General features: G+C 33.7%; 1 protein-coding gene across 1 annotated transcript in view; it reads right to left on the minus strand.

Moving 5' to 3' along the window:
• Positions 1–3,296: 3,296 nt before the first annotated feature.
• The window catches only part of Nipped-B (Nipped-B cohesin loading factor), a 40,190-nt gene continuing 20,825 nt past the window's right edge, over positions 3,297–22,661 (minus strand). Inside the window, exons 18-23 of the mRNA XM_072546444.1 lie at positions 20,026–20,528; positions 19,091–19,237; positions 18,803–19,029; positions 18,490–18,664; positions 18,260–18,427; positions 3,297–14,793 (exon numbers count right to left, since the gene is read on the minus strand). Coding sequence (XP_072402545.1) covers positions 14,605–14,793; positions 18,260–18,427; positions 18,490–18,664; positions 18,803–19,029; positions 19,091–19,237; positions 20,026–20,528 — 1,409 coding nt within the window. The 3' untranslated portion in view covers positions 3,297–14,604. The remainder of the gene's footprint in view (positions 14,794–18,259; positions 18,428–18,489; positions 18,665–18,802; positions 19,030–19,090; positions 19,238–20,025; positions 20,529–22,661) is intronic.

Genomic DNA, 22,661 nt, shown 5'->3' on the forward strand with positions numbered 1-22,661 from the left:
AATGTTGGAGAATATTTTTAAGGTAGCACAAGAGAAGATCAAAAAGGCAGCAGAGGAAAAAGAAAAGAAAATGCAACCAGCCAGAAAAAAATAAACCAAACAGCTTGAACAAAGGAAAAAACAAACAAAAGAAGAGTCTTGATGTAAATAGACAACTTTTCACGTCAACGATACCAAGCAGTAGAAGCTTAGAAATCAACATTAAAGAAGAAAAACCTACCGAGTGTCTCATCTGCGGATAAACTACAAATGAAGATTGGGTACAGTCCACTACATGCACGGCTCAAGAAAATCTACTTTTTTATAAGTGTGAAAATTGCGCAACATGAACATTTGTAAATAATTCAAAAATATTTACATAACTCATAAGATATTAAAAAAACGTATTTCATTATGCTACTCTCTCTAAGTCTCCCCTATTATATTGAACTTCCTTCTTAATTTTGTGTTTTCAATCCTATATAGTTAATTTGTGGATAATTAAATTTTGATTTGAGTATAAGGCGTGTAAATCAATTTCCTAAATTTGATAATAAGGTAAATTGAGGTAATTAAAAAGAAGTATCTAATATTACCAAAGAAGACTGACAGAAAAGAATCGCCAAAGTGGTCACAGTTAAAGAATACTATAAAAAGATTGGGCGCTTCCATATTAACAGGTTGGCTGCCGCGTGTACCGCCAGCTGTCATTTGAAACATTAGTATTAGACAATACTACATCAGAAATTTTTAAAAAAGTCAATGATTTAAATATTATTGGAGTACCGAACCATTTTAACTTAAAATTCTTCGCACACCACAGAATATATACATTTATAAGCATTTAGATGAATGAGTGTATCACGGTCTGGCACTCAAGGATTTCAGTAATCATTGTCAGTGACCGCCGGCGGATCACGCGGCAAAAAATTGGTCTAAATACTTCGTTAATTTTAGATTTAAGTCTGTTTTTATAAACTTCTTTTAATATCGATAATTCTAGCAATAACAAGAGTTATTAATTACAAATGCTATTCTACATCAGTTATCAATGCAAGCATGCGGTAAGAGGGAGGGTCCCTGTAAGGTGAAATGTAAATAAACTAACTAAAATTTAACGGTGTATATCTAAGTAAAAAATAAATATTTTTAATTACATGTTTAATTGCCAGAACAATTAGCTGCCGCACCACATCCAAAAATAGAACTATCAAAATCTACAAATCAGTGATCTACTATATTTCTTACCGAAACGATACCAACTTGATATCCACCATCCATAGAGGATAGACATTACAAGAAGAAGTGAAACAGTTACAGAAAACTTTTAAAGATGCATAAAAATCATGACAAGAATGCGTCAGTAATACATACAAAAAGTTAACCTGTAACCTTGCGGTTACAGGTAACCTAAAGATAAAGGTGTAACCTAAACTGTGACAGGATAATTAATTATAAACATATACTTTATATATATTTTGCAGCTAGTCATAAATTATTTTAAAAAATAAAGGTAACAGATAGTTTACTTGATCATGCATTGTATCCCACCATTAACCGAACGTACTAATTAACTATATTCTTCCTATTTTCAACATATTTCGTAGTCAAAAAGATTTTCTCATGCATTCTCAGGTTAAAACTAAAAATGTGAAAATAATTTGATATAGAAAAACACTGTATCTCCTAAAACGAAGAGATGTTTTTTAAGTTTATTTCAATACAAATCATTAAATAACATAATTTATACCAACGCCCCCGTTTGAAACAGGTAGGTATTTTAGTGTCTACTATAAACAAGCAGAAAGGTCACAAGTTTGTACAATTTACGAGAAAACATTATTTTAATAAAGAATATACTACAAATGTATATGTTTTTTAATAATTCACTAAAACATACAGATATGACAATATTGTTATAGATGACAAAGGTTTTTTGAATTTTGAAATGGAGAAGTATCGTTGTAGTGATTAATTCTTAGCATTATTATTGTAAAATTATTTAACAATAATTAATGTGTAGCTTGGAAAGAGGAACTGTCAATTAAGGAGATCTTAATCCATTATAGGCCAGCGTCCTATTTATAGATCACCGAAAATTTAATTTTTTTTTCAACCTTTAAAATTTGTTTATTATTGGAATTATATTTCCAATATCATTTCAATAAAAAAAATTTATAAACATAGGACAAATTTTCTGACTTCGATTAGATTATACACATTTATTAATAAAAGTTTCATATCAGCCGTGTTTTATCGTTTACTGAGGGGATTCTTTATAACTTTGACTTTTATACTGGCAAAACTATCACAAAAATGATCGCGAATATTTAACCTTAAGATCAAGAATATTACATGATATTCTAGATTGTATTTCTGAACCTGTAGGTCACTGGTTATTTTTTAATAATTTATTTTCCATTAGAGATTTATTATTTTGTTTACACAAAATGTAAATACTGAACAACAGGAACCTTGCGGGAAAATATATTAGCGAAGTGTCCTAAACAAGTTATAAAACACCCAGTGATTTATTTATAGGACTGGTCAAAATTCAAAAATGCAAATTTATAAAACAATTTTATGGATTTTCCCATATTACGAACAATATTACTGATAATTATCTATTAGTATTAAAATAAATTTGGGCGTTAAAATGATATTTTAATAATATTCTTTCCATTTTAAATTATAGAGACTAGCATGGATTAGTTCTTCTTTTTTTCGGATATTGGCGACCATCATGATAATTTCTACTTTATTCATAGCTGCTCTGAACAAGTACATATGCTCTTCAGATATTCTATTTTTGACGTGTTTATCAATCGTAGTAATCGTTGTTATCAATTCTATTTGTTCATTTTTGTAAACACCTCTTGATTAGTAATATTTATGGGTCGACAGCTAAACTCTTTCTTCTTTTTATATAGACATGCCTCTGTCTGTTTTTCAATGTGTCTCCAGTAAGTCGTCGTTCCATCGTTTTTGTAGTCTTTCTATTGGAGAACCGTTTCTCGATATCTTTACTTTATTTGTTGTCATTCATCATCATCAGTGGCGGTCTTCCTCTTCTTCGTTGTCCGATCGGCCCTCTTCGGTCAAAAACTTTTCTGACTATGGCATCTTCCTCTCGTCTGATTACATGACCTATCCATCTGAGGCGTGCTACCTTAATGAATTTTACAATGTCAGGTTCTCCAAATCTTCTATACAACTCAAAATTGTAACACCTGCGCCACAAACCTTGTTCTTTTATGCCTCCATATATTCGTCTTAGTATTTTTCGCCAAAACGTTTGAGCAATTCTTGGTCATTCATTATTTGTTGTCATTCGGCTTATATCATCGTTCCATTCTACTGGTCTATTCTTTACCCAGTCCTTAATCTACATCATATATCTGTATTTACAGCTCTGTCCCATAGCCTCTTACCATCAATTTTTCTAAGAGTTTTCATCTCTGCTGTTTCTAACATCCTTTTTGTCCTCTCTGTATCAGGTCGTGTTTCTGCCGCGTATGTCGTTATTGGTCTGATGACTGTTTTGTAAATTCTGCCTTTCATTTCTTTCCCGATATTTTTATTTCTTCATATTGTTTCATTCAAGCAACCTGCGGCTCTGTTTGCTCTATTCACTAGATCTTCCACTTCTTTTTCGAGCTTTCCGTAATGTGATGCCTAGATATACTCTATCACTTGTTCTATTACCTGACCTTCCAGCTCCAATTTACATCTTAGTAAATTTGCTGTTATAACCCTGAATTTTGTCTTTTTTGGGGAAATTAACATGTTTAATTTTCTGGCGGTTATATTAAATTAGTGCAGCATACGTTGTAAATCATGTTCACTTTGAGAGAGTAGTACTACGCTGTCTGCACAGCAGACTATTTTAAGTTGTTTTTCTCCCATTTGGTATCCTTTTTTATTATTTCATCGATGATCAGGTCGAACATTATATCACAACTTTGTTAACATTAATGTTGAACATTATCACATCGTTGAATATCTTATATCATTGAAAGTTTTAATTAGGTCAGTTAGTTCTTCTATTTTAACTTTTATTGTGTTGTTTTGGTGGAACATGTTAGTGTCCGTTACTCTATATAACAGTACTTATTAATTGATAGTTTATTAAAACAACATTTATAATGGCTAAGTCACACTGCTGCAAAAAAGAAAACAAATGCATAAATGGCGAAATGTTTAATATAGAAATCATAAAACTCATAAAGCTTCTTGAAATATTGCTCATTGTAGTCTATATTCCAATATCTAAATTTTAGGGTTTAGAGACTCAATGCTGCTTAAGTTTTGCCGGTTATTCTTAATATCTCCGCATCTCTGATATTTCCATTCTTCATTTTGATCTATTTGAGTGGGCCTTAATTCTGCAGTGTACGTCAGAATGGGACGTATTGTTATCTTGTACACTTTAGTTTTCATGTTTACTTTACTACCTTTTGTATCTTGGCGTCTTGCTTCTGCTGGAGTCTGATCAAAATTATTAGAGCCACCTAGTAAAATTTATTTTTTTTACAAAAAGGGTATATAATTGAGTTGTATAATATTAATGCGTTTGTTTCCATTTGATTATCTTGTAACACTTTATAAAAGTACATAAATGACTGGCAACAGTGGCAACACAACGGGCGTGACAATACGTGACTCAGATGCCATTGTTTGTCATTGCTGTTCAGTCTAGCTTGCAACTCATGTGCATATTATTTTGTATTCTTGGTGTTTAGAGTTATAATAATAAATAGTTTCCATTGCCCTCTAGTCATATTCTGACAGTCGTATACTACTTTTTGTGAATCTAGCAAACATTGCATATTCGTTACACCAGTGGTACCAGAACATCATGGAAAAAGCTAAAGACATCTCACTAAGGAAAATAGGGGAAATAAATACTTATTATTGAACACTAATCACTCCCACAGAAAAATATCATCAATTTTTATGTTTCAAGGTTAACTGTGGACCGTATAAAAAAAACTTACAAAAATTTGGATTTGACACGACGGCGCAAACAAAAATGTGGTCGAAAAAAAAAAATACCACCACGAGATAAAAGAAAAATTCGAGAAATTGTCTTGGCAAACAGAAAATAACCTAGAAGGATTTAACGAAAATAATGCAAGAGTATGGCATCAGTATTTCACCAATGACAGCTCGTCGGCGAATAAAGGATCTGGGGTCAGTTGATCAACTTGTCCACGATTCTAAAATAATAATATTCCAGGTTTGTTTTTCGGACGAATCTACCGTGTAGATCCTCATGGATAGAGCTAAATTTGTGATAAGACCTGGGGAAAAATACAGAGCGGATTGTATTATAAAGACATGAAAACACCCCCTGAGCATCATGAGCAAAAGTTGACTCAAGTAGTCCTTATACCGGACAAAAAATTTTAAGACGATTCGTCAATTAGTTTGAATTTTATTCAATTTGTTTATCCCACAGAGCTTCTTTTTTAAATATTAATGCTCAGAAAATAATAATGACACGGCGATTCCGCTGGTACCACATGAAAGAAGAAGACTTATATTTTCAATATATTTAAAAAAAATCAATAAAAGTCATTTTTACTATTGCAAAAATATTTTACTAGTAGTCATTTCTGGCTTATAAATAATTTGAATAACTTTGATAATATTTACACGAATTTTCAAAAAAAAAAAAAATTCGTCTAGATCAATTAGGGTCAAAGTTAGCCACTTTTTTTATTTTATTCACAGCTACTTGGTTTATAACAATTTAGCAACCTAACTAGCGCCATTTTGAAGTTCAAAGTTTATGTGTAAAAGTTTGAGTAAACTTTGAACTTCAACAGAGCGGTCAGTATAGCTTTAAAAATGAAGTTCTATCGAAATCGGCTCGGGACCGGTGCAGGAAAATTATAAAATCCGTGCACTTAAAAAATGTAATTGATTCTTCAAACACATGCTGCTTTTAATATCTGCGGAATTTGTTGATGGATTTTGATCATTCTTTTTTTAATATGTATATACTAGTAGAGTACATTATAAATACGCAATTTTTTTTACCAAATTACTAATGTTTTTGAATAGTCTCTTTGAAATCAAAAGTCATAAAACGTTTATCTGATCTGTAGGAATCTTTTATTGGAACTAAACACTTTTTAACAATTTATCACCAGTATCATGGAGAGAATAAATCGCTGTTTCTATCAAGTCCAAGTAGATAATTCCCACGACAAAAAAAGTTATTTTGAACAGATTTGAAACAAATTAAGATACATAAAACTACGTCTAGCTTTGAAAATTGGTGAAATAAGTTGTATATTTCGTATAATATTTTGAAATTGTAAAAATAAAAACTGATGTCTTTTCACGAATGTCAAGATACTTCTCCATAAAGTGCTTAATTCAACAGTTATTTATTATGGAAAACATTTCAAATTTTCACATCGTTCCAGAATGGAATTGTTTCTTTATCAATAAATTAAAGTTCTTGATAAAAAATTAGAATTATTTTTTAGTCTAGTATTTCCAGTGTTCAAATTCTTTGGGCTCGTTCAAAAGAGTCGTTCAAAAAATTATTAAATAATTTAAAATTTTACTTAAAATTAAAACTAAACCAGTCAGTGTTTCTACTCTACAGCATCTGAACGCTAGAGATAGAAACTGTCAAAACTATAAAGTAATTAAAATCATAAGCTCCAACCCCAAAACACAATAACATGCAAGTTACAAGAATATTTATTAAGAAAATATACAAAATAGAACTCTCTTAAAGCACTAAATAAATATGTAACAAACCTTTCATTCAGCAGTTTAATGTTCAAAATTTTTATCAATTCCAATAATAGTTCTTTCATTTGAGCAATCGATTCGCGTTATATTTTCTTATATTAAATCAAGTGACGTTCTTTGCTGCTTAATATATGCTGATGATGTGAGTAAAAAATACTGGAGGGTAATTAGAACAAAGTCTGAAAAAAGGAATTCCTCATCTAAAGCAACTTCAGAAGAAGGAAGCAAATTTACTGCATTCTCTTATAGTTTGCTGATCTGTAGAGAAGCGTGTTGTAAAAACAAAATTAGCTTTAACGCCTTTGTGAAACCATCCATCAAGCCAGACGAAAATTGAATCAAACAAGCAAGAAAGTTATTAACATTGCACTCTTTACACCTGAGATTATTACGACAGTTCCGTGAGACTTGGTCCATATCATCGAGCAAAAAGACAGAAGAGTGAATGTAAAAGTAGTGGGGACAAAAATATTGTTAGACGGGAAGTGCTATTTTGAGAGGCCACAATAAACAAGGAAAGAGAGTCACTTTCCTTGTTTAAGAAATCAAATTTAGTTGGGTTGTTATTGTTTGTCCCAACTGCTACATGAAAGCTTATTTATATTGAAGCTTTTTAACAATTGAGACTATTATCGTTATTATTTAATTAAAACTTTCTCGTCTAAGACACATCCTGAAAAATATTTTATAGCTACTTTAAATTTGGCGCCTTTGCATTCCCGGATGTCCTCCATATTAAGAGGCCACTTTTATGAATTTTGGTCTCCTTTTCATAACGATTAGATTCCCTCTTTTGTCTTTTTGCTCGATGGTCCATATAGAAAGTGTCCCTTGATGAAAAAGAAGAAGTATTAAAGAAATCTAGTTTGTGTTTGAATAAGTTATTTTAAAAACGTGTAACATTGGTGACATCGGTGCACCGCAATCTTGGTTCTTCGCCGTCTAAAGGCTACCGTTAGCTTTATAGTGAACAAAGAGCTCTAAATTCCAGTTCTGATTGTCTAAAGGGTAGGTCTATGCAAATTTACTAATTCAATTAATTGGATGTAGGAAAAAAACATTTTTAAGCGCTTTTTGGCAGTTTCGACTCACTGTTCGTCGTCTTGATCACTTCCAAAAATCACCAATTGCAAAACATACCATCACACAAGACAAACACAAAATCACATTACTATCCACGCATGTTCAGACTCATCAGATGTTCGAATATACTAACCGATTCTCTGTTAAGATAATGAAGTTTTACTTAGTAACAGGCAATTACTCAACACAGATAACATACACAATGTATTATAAGCCAATTGGCCATAGGACGTTAAAATTAAAATTGGCTAACCCCCACCGATATTCAGAGAGGCTATTGAAATTAAAAAACCTAATAAATTTAATCATCCACAAGAGCGTCGGAATTTATCAAGATGTAGCTTTCAACACTACGGTATTTAAAAACCCTTTCCAAACGCATGGAAGAAATCGGGACCAACCGCGGAAGTTGAATCATCAGTGATCAATTGGAGATAGTTCCAGTCCATCAGGACCAAATATATTTGTAAGTTTCGACATATTTTCATTATTTACTATGTAAATTTCCCTAAAAAAATTGTCTAAATTCATAAAAACGTTAAGACCATTACAATAAATTATAATAGATAATAAAACAATAGCAATAATTTATAGAACATAAAGTATTGAGCTTTGTTGTATAAAACGGTAATGATTTCCTAGTAATACATGTTATACATAATAATATATATTATAATAATAATGCTGCTAACTTCAAACTGCTCACTATAGAGATTTATTAAATATTTATTAACAATTGATTTGAAAAGGTTTAACTAAAACTTTGTAGAAATGATCAATAAACCACAGATAAACCATGATGTCCATTGGAGTGGCAAAAATTTAAATTAGCCGCTTTTGATTTAATTTCATCTCTTAAGGATTTTACTCTCGTAAGGTTTGTTTGATAAAAGTGTAAGCCATGCATTTTGCTATTTTAACACTCTAACACTCAAGAAGTTCCAGAATTATTAATTTATTAGGGCTATTAGTTTAATGAACGAATGACTTTCCTAGAAAACAAAATTATCGACTTATTAAATTTAGTCAAGATACCAGTTTAGAGCATAAATTTAAGAATTTCAATCTTTTAAAAAATAGGACGCTGTAAAATAAACAGTTTATTAAAGGAAGTTTCAAACTGTTCATTAATTTGAAATAACCACTATTCAAATATTTATTTTATAAAAAGACCTGCACAGACAGAAAATGTAAAAGAATCTGTTAAAAAAATACAAGACCTTAAATTTTTTAGTAATATATTATAAAAATTAATAAATACAAAATTAATTTAACACATTCACTGCCAAACAACGCATCTCGCGCGGTTACTCTCGTCAGGTGCCTCCACTGCGCTAGGTGCGTTTCATTGTCGTTTGAATTTAACGTTGTATTGAAAGGAGGAACATCGCTTGATTTGAACGAACAATCGGTTGGCCATCCAGTAGTGATTTAGTAATCGTACAGAGTGGTTGGTCCGAAGTTCTCCTCGTGAAGTTACACAAATATTTTTGTTGCGACATTTTACATGCCGACAAATATGTTTACAAACGTAACTATTATATTTAGTGATTCGGTTTATATTTGCATATGTCTAGAATTAACACCAATATAGAAGTATGCTTGCTCTTTCAACTATAAATGCAGAATGTATCACTTAGCGTTGACTGCACCAGTCGCAGTGCCGGACACGTGGTGCGCACATATTCAAACAATATTATATCTTTTTGTTCTGTTACAGATTGCCATGGATCAAAGACCTGGGCCTTCAAAGGAAAGTGAACCCCTGAAGAAAAGATGTAAATATAATAAAAGAAAGTTGACACATGATAAACTTCTTGCATTGCTTGAAGATTCAGATGAAGATCCGTATGTAAATTATAGTGACGACGATCCCGAATTTAATCCTAACAGTGCCAGCGATTTGGATGAGGAGATTGAACCAGATTTACCGCTAACTACATCTGTGACTACAACTTCTTCGCTAGTTAACCCAGTTGTTACAAATTCTGCTTCAACTACACCAGTTGCTACAACTGCACAATAGTCGTACCGTGAGGTACAAAAGCCAGCTATTTCATTTACAGGTGTTGCAGGTATTCTTGTCAACATAGGAGGGACAGAGCAATAGATTATTTCAACTTATTGGTAACGAAAGAACTGTGTGATATTCTCTGTGCTAAAGCTAAAGCACATAAGGTGGAATTACTTTCGAGAAGCGGTATTTAGTCAAAAATTCATTCGAAGGACATTACTAGAAGTGAAATAAAAAGTTTTTTAGGCTATTATTTCACATGGACACAATTCGTTTTGTAGCATTTGCATTTTCCTTGATATATATTTTGAAATCCCCTCGTGAAATCCCTTCATATATGTATTAAAATAACGAAGAATGTTTTCCATGTTTCTCTGTTCCTATCGTACGAGTTAAAACCCAAATAGTATTTCGTTCTTTTTACGTCGCCGAAATTAATGTAAACCATTTTAAAGTTTGTTTATATCACGGACGCAAATTCCTTGGTATTTTCTTTGATCGAAACCGCTTTTAGGATATTCTGCGTTTCAAATAAATATTCCAGTTGATATGTTTTATGCGTTAAGCGAATGAATTTAATAGATTATTAGATCACTCTCGCTGAGGCGTGGTCAAGAGCGGTGTGCTTCAGCGTTATGTCCGAATTCTACGTCGAATTTGAAAGTTTTATGTTTTGTTCCTTTTCATGGAAAATGAGTAGCAGTTTAATCAGTTTAATGGTTCAGTTGCAATTTAAGTGAGGTTCCAGAAGGTGAAGATCGAGAATCGTTGTTTCCATCCTAGTTTTGTTTCTCCCTGGTTGTCATCCCAGGCTTTTTGGCAGTTTAATAGATCCGGTTTCCGACCCCAGACATTATGTAGAGTGAAATCTATTTCACCAAGTCACAAATATTAAATATTCCCCAATTTTGTTTACATTGTGAGGTAAAAGAAGAAAAATTCCTAAATATGGTTTTATTGATTTGTACGTGTTATTTCTACAATTTGAAAAGTATTTTGATTCAAGGTTGTTTTGTGATATGTTTAACGAGAATTTTGGGTTATTCCAGTTGCGAGAACAGGTTAGATTTGAAAAAGGAGGCTCAAAACTGGCCCCGGCCGATATCGAGGGTCGAGTGAATTCAAGACAGGTTGAAAGATTTGGTCAAAGGGAACGGTTCTTATGTAGTTTTGCGAAAAACCGGCAAATTTGTCAAATAATAAGTGATGTACACCCAAAGTAATGTGTCAACTCTGATACGGGTAATCATTGTTTTGTTTGTTTGTAAGCCGTCTCTCATATGAGATATTTGTAATACGGCGAGTACAACAAATTTTAAGGATGACAACATGTTTCATTGTTGAGTTCTGGTCGTTATTCCAGACCATAGAAGCAGTCCTTTTGTTCGTGTGGTAGAGAGTTTAACCCCAATTCTACCACAGAAATTTTAGTAGGTCCAGTTTCCTACCCCAGAAATCATCTAAAGAACTTTAGTGCAATCCAGGTAACTTTTTTGTTTGAACTCTTGAAGTAAAAATAAACAGTTTAAAATAATAATTGCTTTCATAACAATTTAAATTTTGATAATTAATATTGTAAATCTTATGACAGCTAGTTTTATAATTTTTGACATTGGTTTGTTGTTTTTTAAAAAAGGATAACCTCTTTATGAATATGCAGTTTCATTTTAAAGATATTTCTTTATTTGTAATAAATTATTTCTGCCACATGTTTATAGTCCAGTAACTTCTATATATCTATCTATACAGCCCTTTCTGTCCAATTTTGGACATAGACCTCCTCTTCCTTCTTCCACGTCTCTCTATTGTAGGCAGTTTGTATCCACTTCGGGCCTGCGTGTTTCTTCAAGTCATCTGACCATCTCATTGGTGGCCTTCCTCTTTTTCGTTTGTAACTATATGGTCTCCAGTGTATAATCATTCCATCTGTCGTCTTTCTGTTTTATGGTATGTCCAGCGAACTTCCACTTAAGTTTTGCTATCTGCGTTAGTCCAGTAACTATTTTTGTATCAACTCCCACTTGTAAAACAAAGTTTGTAAACGGATGACGTTTTCTTTGTTATTTTTGGTATACATTTTTGTAACTATTAATATAGTATTTTTGTGCCATCTATATTTTGGTAACTGTTTGTAGAGAGACAACAATAAATGTTTAATTTATTTCTCTAACCAATTTGATTATTATTTATTTTAGAAAAGCCTCCTAACCTCTTTTTGTGTTTCTTATTTTAGGAAGGAAGAGCCTTTTTTTACTTTATCCAGCAAGACTAGGATCCCTCGAAGCGGCGTCCATTTTAAATTGCTAGAGATCTTTCTTGTTGTTTTGTAACCCCTTTGTCTAGGAGATTCATGTAAGTATCCATTTGTTTTATGTTGTAGTTGTCCCAATCCGACCCCTTGCCATTCACATATCCACGACCCAGCTCTCCAAATAAGCCCTGAGTGCCGTTCGCACAGTTTCGTTTATTTTTTTCCACCCCAGTAACTTCTGTCCAAATTTTCAAACCCCTATAATTATACTCTATGAGGTAGGCAAAATAATTTAGTTAAAAAGGGACCTTATGCAAAATATTCCTGGTAAAAAGGCGAATAACAATGATATAGCAGAATGAGAGCGAGCTGATGATAATGGCCACGAGATATATGATAATCAGCAAATCATTGAAATGTTTACTGAAGATCCTTCAAAACCCTTTGATGAAAGTGATGGGGAAGAATATGTCAACAGCGAACATCGGGTAACCCACACTGAGGCTGCGACTGCGGTTGATCTAGCGCTACGCTAGATATTTAATTCTTCATTAAAGCAAAGAAATTTAACTGATTCTTTAAAAATAAATAAAATTTGAAAGGTTTATTACAATTGAGTACTTGAAATATTTTATTGTTATTTTTAGATATATAACGTAGTGGTTCTTAGGGCAACTGCTGTTAGAGGAACTGCATTTATTTCCCCCGAATCTATTGCCAAATTATGTTTCGGATTAAGCGGATTACCGAAGTTCGGATTAGCAGGACTCTACTGTATAAGAAAAAGTCACGTGGCACCTAGTGTAACATATTTTTCGCGCGGGTAGTGAATGTGTTAACTGAAATCGACTAAAGATATAAATATTGAGTAGACATCGAATATAGTAAGACTATCTACTATACAATCTACGAGAAATAAATACGAGAGTTTGGTTTTAAAGTATATTAGTCACAGATCGTTAGAAAAGTGAAAAAAATTATCTAGGTAAATCAATTGAGATTGGCAAAATATATAGTATACGATGAAGAATCATAAGAATAGTCAGTAAGGCAGTAAATCAAGTGTAAATGAAAAAACAACAAAGAAAAAACAACTAAAATAGAGAATTACGTACAAACCAAAACGAGAAGATTGCGTCATTATGTGAATTACTCCAAAGTCTTTCATGGCAACTGTGCAAAGTATTATCAAGTTTCAAAAATAATAAATATATGTCCCATAATAGTATTGATTCATGAATCATTCACTTTATTTTGTCTTTTGAGCTCTTTCCGCTAAATTCTACATGACAGCTTATTATACAGTTCTCAGTACCAACACGATAATTAAAAGAAATCCCAAATTATTACTATAAATTAATCTAAAAACTCTAAAATTCGTATTGTACAATTAGTGAATAAAATAACAGATAAGACAAAAGTTGGATAAACACAGCCTAAATAATAAAATTATTATGTATACCAATTATATCTATAAAATACTGAATGGAATAAAACTAAAGATTTGTTAATTGTTCAAGTCTTTAGAATAAATTAATTTAACATGATTTCTTTAAAAGATTGCCTAGCTGGAACCTTTTCCTGCCTATTTTATTGAAATGCTGGCTTTCTTCTTTAAAACATCCAGGTACCGGCGATGGGGATACATTTTATGGTACAAAGCACCTCTCTTGAGAGCTGATAGACTTTCAAGCAAAAAAGTTCGAAGCAAAAGTATAAAGCCAAGAAAATTAATATAAATATGTATGCTGATACTTGTGAATCTGTATAAACAACTATATGTACTTTATTTTAGAATAAACCATAGAACCCTAATGTCACCGCAGCCTCCAGTTCGATTTATTAATTAATATCATTTATAAAATTTTGCTATTTTTAATATTTTATATTTCCTTTCTGCTGTTTTAGTAAGGTGAAAATTAAGAGTACCATTTAATGTTTTCAAGAATTGATATCATGCGCATATATCCCCTGATTTTATTCTAAAAAAAATATTTTGAAATCTATACAAAAAGATCACAGAGATCCTCGCATACAATATAGTTCTCTATCATATTTATAATAAAAAGATGCGAGAATCTTTGCAAAAGCGAACTGAAAACGAAAAGTTTAAACAAATCACCTTTTTATCGAATGTTTACAGTTCATTTACATTTACATGTGCTTCATACTACATCATACAAAAATTTTCTCCCACGTCATTTTTGAGTTTATAAAATCAATCTTTAATTATCTGACAAACGTTAATATACCAATCGGCCACATTTAGACTACGGAAAAATACTCCTAACGATTTTTCTATTTGCTTACTTTTATTACAGGAATGTAAATTATCGATTTTTCCAATAATAATAGAAAAACTACCAAAAAACGGTACAAGTACTTTTTTAGTTTGCGGTTTGCATTTCGTTTGCCAATTAGTATATTAAAAGTTCATCGAAAACGATCAACTATTAGTCACTATACAGTCTGAGCAGTGCAACCTGCTCATTTGGGCGCATAGCTAGGCCATAAAGTCTGGATCACTATAGTCGTTTTCACTCTCGTCTCCCGATGAACTCGCGAACTTTCTTCGCTTCTTTTTATGTCTGTGTTTTTTCACTTTTTCCGCTTTTGGAGTCCGCGGAGTGCGTTTCGTATCACTATCGAACCGTCGGTTAGATATCACCAATTTGGGCACTTTTGGCGGGTCCTGCAACAAAAACTTCTTTTAGTAAATTAGGCAAGTAAAAAAAAAGGTGAAAAAATCTTAACAGGTTTTGATGGTTCTAAAAGGTATATATATATAAGGAATAACTTTACTGTCACGAATCGTAAGAAGAGCTCTGTCCGCGGTGCGTTGCCGTCTATGCTCATCAGCTGTGCGCGATGATCTGTAGAATTGTAGATCTTCAAAAGTTGTTTAATTGGCGAGTTTCTAAATTAAAATACATAAACCGACATTGACCGAGATAATTGCAAAAAACCCTTATTTTTGCAGTAATTCATATTAATAACGTGGATGTTGCATAATTATATGTAATATTACTACCTGACATTACGACAACTAATGAGTTATTGAAGAGTGCCATCTCAGCTATATGAACAAAATAGATTGTAAGTTATTCAGTTTGTTTATCCCGGAGAGCAATTATTTAAACAACTGTACTTGTCCAAACCGTGACTCTAGAGGTATTTAGCAGATCGCAATCGATTCTTTAACGCTTTAATTTTTATCACCATCATCATTCTGGCCTCCTAAAGAATTTCTCTCCAGTCGTCCCTACCCATCGCCTTTCTCCGCCAAGCACATATTCCCATATTTCTCATGTCCTCATCGATGTTATCAAGGAACCTTGTTCTGGGTCTTCCTGTTCTTCTCTGACCAATGGATCTATCAAGAAGCGTTTTTCTAGCCGGGTCATTTTGTTCCATCCGCATTACAGGTCCTATCCACCTCAGACGTCATATCTTAATATGTTTTACGATATCTGGTTCCTGGTATATTCTACAAAGTTCGAAGTTGTATCGTCTTTTCCACACTCCATTGTCATCCATCCATAGATTTAGAGCATTCAAAGATATCTCCTTTTTTGTGTATGGTGCAAAGTATTCCAATATTCCAATCATTGGGGTGGGATTTCTGCGTCCATATTTCTTTTATAAACTGCTGTAATGCCATTCTGGTATCATGGTCACCTTCTTTATATAATTCAGCTGAGAAATCACATGGGCATATGGGTTTTGCGACCCCTGCTCAAATTGATTGTAAAATAAATAAAATTATCTATTCCGGGTGATTTGTTTCTAGCTCGCTTTTTAACTGCATCGTTCAGTTTTAAGATGTATTAATAATAATAATAATACCTTTTACAGCCTTTATTGAGTACAAGAAGGCATTTGATTCAGTGCGCATGAATGGTCGTTGATAATTTCGTGACCTTTTTGAAGCATATAATGGCAGAGTGGAAGACTAAAATTCACCTTCAAATACCTGGTGAAACCAATATCGAAACTGAAGATATCGCTATTAACCGGGGTCCATTTCCAGGGGGACTCGTTGAGTCCACTTTGGTTCTGCCTAGCGATGAACCCACTATCTCAGCTGCAGAACTCCACAAGTGCTGTATACTAAATATAGTCAGAGGAAAGGTTCAGCCTGGAGGTTTCGATATTCAAGATGATCAAAACATCGAGGCAATGGGCGAAAATGATATGTACAAATATCTCGGAGTACAGCAAGCGCGAAAAATTGACCATAAACTAATGAAAACCGAACTAACTTCCGAGTTCGTACGAAGAGTAAGACAACTAAATCGGTCATATCTTAATAGTACAGCGTCTGTTCCGCGCTGAGCTACTCATTTGGTACTATAAAGTGGTCAAAAACGGATATAGAGAGTCTTCAGCGGAAAGTAAGAACACTTCTCATAAAGGCGCAAAAACACGCAGTGCAGTAGAGAGAACAACATTACCGCGATATTAAGGACTTATGGACATAGGTGAGCAATTGGATAAACAGGTTGCTAATTTAAGAACTTATTTTCAGGTGTAGGCTGAGACATCTACCTTACATCGAGCAATGTGCGCAGTAGATGATACAACGCCGCTTAAACTGAGGGAACAAGAAATGCCGGAGAGCCGTATGGCTAAATCTGGATAATACGTCTTCAATTTTAAGATGTATTAAAAAAAGCAACTTTATCAAAATTGTTATTAAAAAGAACTGTTTGAAGTGTGTTTTTTTTAAATGAAACTTCAAATTGAGGCGTGCTGAAAAAATTTGCAATATCTCGCCTTCTTTGGCACGCAGAATAATTTTTTTTCTTAAATTGGAAATTTATTTTCACCTCCCAGAAATTCCGGAAAAATAAATAATTAATTTTTGTCATAAAAAAGTTATTGAATTTTTTCATCACACTGACAGCCCTTTGCGTCCACTGCTGGACATAGGCCTCCCTTATTTTTGTCCATTGTGCACTATCTTGAGCACTTTTGATCCAATTTCTTGACATTTTCTTGAGATCGTCAGTCCAACGAGTAGGGGATCTTCCTCTACATCTTTTGTCTGACATCGGCCTCCACTCAAGCAATCTTTTCGTCCACCTTTCATCACTGATTCGAGCGACGTGTCCGGCTCAGTTCCATTTCATTGTAGCAATTCGGGAAATTACATCGTTAACTCCTGTTCTTCGTCTGAAGTCTTCCTTTCTAACTCGGTCACGAAGCGATATACTCAGCATTGAACTTTTCATTTTCCTCTGCGGTCTTGTATGTGTTGTAAATTAACCTTGTATATCGGTAGTCAATGCGGCATGCTTGTATTGCTTCCAGGATTTTGTCAAATTCTACCCTGTCAAAGGCACTATGGAAACAAAAAGAGAAATCAAACGATATCTACCTAGCGAAACCGAATTCAAAGCAGTGGCTATACCGTTCTGAGGAGACCTAAAGAGGTCGAAATACGTATAAGCGGCTGTCGCTGCCCTGTATCGAAACAAAAATCTAACACCGTCATTATGCTTTATGGAAATTTACAAAAGCCAGAACGAGTGGTCGATTGTATTCGATAGTCTTTTCTATTACCGTTCTATTAATTCTACTATCTACTAATAGATATTTTTTACATAAATATATAATATTACTTATAAATTGGATACTCCAAATGTGTTTATTTAAATTAAAATACGAAACGACTTCAAGTTTTTTGAATGTGACCTAACACAATGCTTGCTATGAAAAGTTGCTGTAGTTGCGGCTGTATTTGCACGAAGCCCTTTTGGAGTAGGAAAAATTCCGTCAGGTTCCGTCAGTAAAAGCAGGAATTATTCCGACCTTAATCGGGGATTTAAAAGGTTTTAAGCTTTTAACGATCCATTCGATTTTGTTTTTTGTAAATATTTTTCCGCTAATTGCCTGCTGGATCTGTTGGAGCCTCTGCCAGCTGGATACTTTGCGGTTCATCTTCTAGTATTTGTCGAGTCCGTAAAATGAGTCTTTAAAATGTCTAATAGTTTCCGTTAGCCTCTCAGTGTAGTCACCATTCGGCTTTTTGCCGAATTTTTCCACCTTTTATGATCCAATGTAGACTGGATATGGAGACGCGGTTCAGCTCCGAATAAATTAATAATATAGTATAAATGAATGATTATTACATTATAATGGGAATTTTAAAATACCTTATAATTATCGAGTACTACTTGGTCTGCCTCCGTCAATATTGATGATGGCGCCCCTGAATTGGCTTGAGGAGTTGCTTGTGCATTAGCTAGTGCAGTAAGTAATTTTGGAGCGTTCTCTTCATCATCGGGATCGTCAGGATCTAGTTGTAGCATCAACTGTTTGAACTGAAACAATATACAAAGCTTTTATATTTTCTAATCGCTGAGTACCGAACAAAAAAACTTACGTCTATGTACTGTCGTATGAGATCTCTTCTGCCATCCACATCCAAATACTCCGAAGGTTTGCCCTGTTTCAGTTTATGTACTGTCGCTTTTGGATTGAAGAGTGCATTCGACCTACGCTGAATAGCTTTTTCATAAACCTTCGCAGCTTCTGATGGAGAATACTGTTGAATTTTCCTAAAAACGTTGCCGGTCGTCAAGAAAATGATTCATATCGTTTAAATATTTTAAATTCTTAATCAGCTTACCATAATGAAAAATTGAAATTAACAGCTGCAAAACAACTCAAAGTTTTGCATCAATACCAAGACTTACCCATCACTAAGTCCATATATATCTTTAATATGTTGTTTTAACATAAGAAGAAGTAAGCATCCTTGAGCGGCTGTAATACATGCCTGCAGTTGGCTTGTATCTTCAGGTACACGACTTAACAGACTCTCTTCATCATCATCATCCTCGTCAAGAGCAGACACCATATTAACTGGCTCGCCATTTTCAGTATCAATAATTTTACTTTGACCCTCAACAGCAATCAAATCCTAAAATATTGTGGTAAAAATTATTATTATTTACATCACGTGTCAGGTAAATGATACTTACATCTCTGAAATTCTGCAACAAATTTGTTCCAGAGACTGAGATCATAATATCAATATGATGCACGATAAACAAGGGCTCATCCTGAACTTGATACGGGAAATACGCCATATTATCGGCCAGGTACAACATGTAGGATAATGTGGTGCGCTGGAAATACCACATAAGTCATTTAGCAAGTAAAAACACTGTATATAAGAAGGGGAATATGCAGCAAATACAAAATAATACTTTTTACAGATCTTACAATTTATATAATTCACACAATCAACTGTTGACAGTAATCTTAGCGTTGACATTGTTAAGAAAAGAGGCCAGGGTAAATGAAAGTGGTTATATAAAAATATTGCTTAAGTTTGTAATAGTCAGTACTATTTCTTTCATCAAATTAGGCTCAAGAATATTCCTCATCCGATTTTCTCAACGTTTAAATCATACCTCTTTGGGTTACCAGGATACTTTTTCCTTCATTTTACCTCCAACGTAGGCTAGTACTATCACTAGCTAGTTGTACATACAAAGCCAACATTACTAGCTCCATTTAGGTCGCTTATAAATTCTTGTAGTTCTACAGGATTATTAGGAATCAGAACGATGTCGTCTGCAAATCTTGGCTGAGGTATTCTCTATGAATCGATAGGCTTCTTTTCTGCCAGTTCATTTTGCTGAATATATTTTCTAGAGTTGCAGTGAAGTGCTTCGGTGATATTGCGTCTCCTTGTCGGACGCCTCTGGTAGTGGATAGCCACAAAAAGGAAGAAACTACCAGTTTACGCGTCAGAAACCTGAATGATAATAAAAAGCAAGGAAGAAAGTAAAAAAAAATATAAATAAAGGGTTTATAAATTAAGATGAAGATGAATATGCTCATTTATATATAAATGAGCATTGATTTCCATCTAATCACTTTATAGTTTTAGGACAATAAAAATACTTACAGCTTGTTCATCGAACTGTTTTAAAATATTAAGTATTAAGGCACGTCTTTGTTGTCTTGAACTACGCAGTATTGAGTACAGATAGCCATTTAATGCTGATGGATACTCCCCTTGTTCTTTCACGCCCGAACCTCGAACAATGCTATCACTTTGCAAGATCTTCTGTAGTTGGTAAGACAATCGTATACCCAATGATGACTTGGTGTGTATAAAACCTGGATATTTCTTCTCAATTTCCAGTAACTGTTTATCTGCACTATGCGACACAACCTTTTCACAATCTGTACTCATACATATTAAATAGGGCACTATTTGCACAGGGTGAACTAAACCCTGCTGTAAAACTAATTGTATCACTCTAAGGGCTGGCTGTCGGACTTGCACGCTGTGATGTAAATACGATTGCATAATTTCTTTGAGGTAGAGCTGAATCACTGTACTAGCCATTCCGGAAGACACATCGCCCATCTCTTTCAAATTCTCTTCCTTAGACCTCTTATTCCCTAAAAATTAAAAACAGTTATCAATAAAAGATGGACCGTTGCTTAGGAGGAACCAAAGTGACACAAGCTTGGAAATTCATAAAAAGTATTAGAAAAGAAAGAAAAGATGAGGGAAATATAAACCTGATTCAAAATAAAAAGTGGGAAAAATATTACGAAACGCTATTAACAGAAAGTAGGCACGAATTTATGGAAAGACCTGACTATATCTCAATGACAGAAAACTCAGAGGTGCATAAGATAAACAAAGAAGAACTGAAAAAAGAATTGAAACAAATGAAAAATGGAAAAGCACCCGGGCCTGGAGACATTCCCATCGAGTTAGTGAAACATGGACCGGATGCTCTTTTGGAAAGCATAGTGAATATTTTTAATAAATGCTTAATTGAAGGCCAAACGATTCCAGACGATTGGAATTTGGCCCACATTAGCCCCATTTATAAAAAGGGAGACAGAAAAGAATGCGGAAATTATAGAGGCATTAGCGTAACTAGCTCGCTGGGAAGGTTATATGGTCGTATATTGAAAAGAAGAATAGAAGAGGAGTATAAAGAAATTGAAGAACAAAGCGGCTTCAGAGCAGGAAGATCGTGCGTGGACAACACATTTACCCTTCAACAAGTAATTGAAAAACGAACAGCTCGAAACCTCCCTACGCATCTGGTATTTATAGATCTGGAGAAGGCTTATGATACAGTTCCTTTAAAACTCTTATTTAGTGTCTTGACGAAAACGGACCTAGTAAAACATATCTAAAAGCAATACTGAACATCTATAAATGTCCTCAAAGCACTGTAAAAACAGGAAATACTTTCTCAAGGGTATTTACAGTAACGAAAGGCTTGAGACAAGGATGTTGTCTTTCCCCCACCCTATTCAAAATATATATCCAAGAAGCACTGCACCAGTGGAGACAAAAATGTGCGGGAATGGGGTTGAAGCTTAACAACCATTATCTGACAACGCTGTTCTTTGCAGATGATCAAGTACTAATTGCAAGCTGTGAAGAAGATGCAGATTATATGCTTAGAAAGCTCAAAGATGAATACGAAAAATGGGGGATGAGTATGAATATGTCTAAAACAGAATATATGCGAATAGGCAATGAAGACGAAGACCCGGATTTGGAAATTAGACAAATGAAAAGGTGCTACGAATACAAATATTTGGGAAGTATTATCTGCAGTAAAGGAACAACGGAACGAGATATAGACTATAGAGTGCAACAAGGCAGGAAGAGTGTTCAAATTCTGAATTCGATACTTTGGTCCAACAAAGCTACTATGAGAACTAAAATGACTATCTACAAAGTAATTGTAGAGCCCATTCTTACATATGGAGCAGAATGTTGGCAAATGACAGTAAAAGGAAAGAAAAAAGTTGACACGGTTGAAATGGACTACCTAAGAAGAGCTTGCCGTATATCAAGAGTAGAACGTATACCTAATTCTGAAATTAGAAGAAAAACAGATAGAGTACATACAACTTCTGAAAGAATAGAAACTAGACAGTTAATATGGTATGGACACGTACAGAGGATGGACGACAACAGATGGCCAAAAAGAGCTATGGAATACAATCCAAGTAATAGAAGGAAACGAGGAAGACCAGCCAAGTCTTGGATACAAGGTGTTATGGAAACCATGAAAGATAGAGCCATTGATGAAGACACCTGGAGAGATAGAAAAAGATGGCGATCGAAATGCGGGAAGCGGCAGAAGCTGTAGGATCCCCGCTTATATATATATATATATATATATATCAATAAAATATTTACTGAAAATTTAGTTAAGCCCTAAGAAAATATACAATATATTATCTTGGGAGCATAATACTGTAACAAAAAATAACTTTACTGACATAGACATATCATGAACATTCTTCACAATTTACCTTTTACACAACTCTTTGGGTTAAAAAACTAAATTTCGAGTATAAGGATCCCATGAGTGTAAAGTTTGTTTATTGTTTGTGTTTATTTGAATCACCTATAGATTCACCACCACGTGTTTTTCCAGCACTATCATCACTACTGCATTTATATTTCACATGTGATAAATATTGTTCATTCGACATTTTCAAAATCACAAGGAATTATTGACGATAGCATTGACGATACATCAGTCATTTGGT

The sequence above is a fragment of the Diabrotica undecimpunctata genome, chromosome 10, assembly GCF_040954645.1.
Source record: "Diabrotica undecimpunctata isolate CICGRU chromosome 10, icDiaUnde3, whole genome shotgun sequence".
Lineage (NCBI taxonomy): Eukaryota > Metazoa > Arthropoda > Insecta > Coleoptera > Chrysomelidae > Diabrotica > Diabrotica undecimpunctata.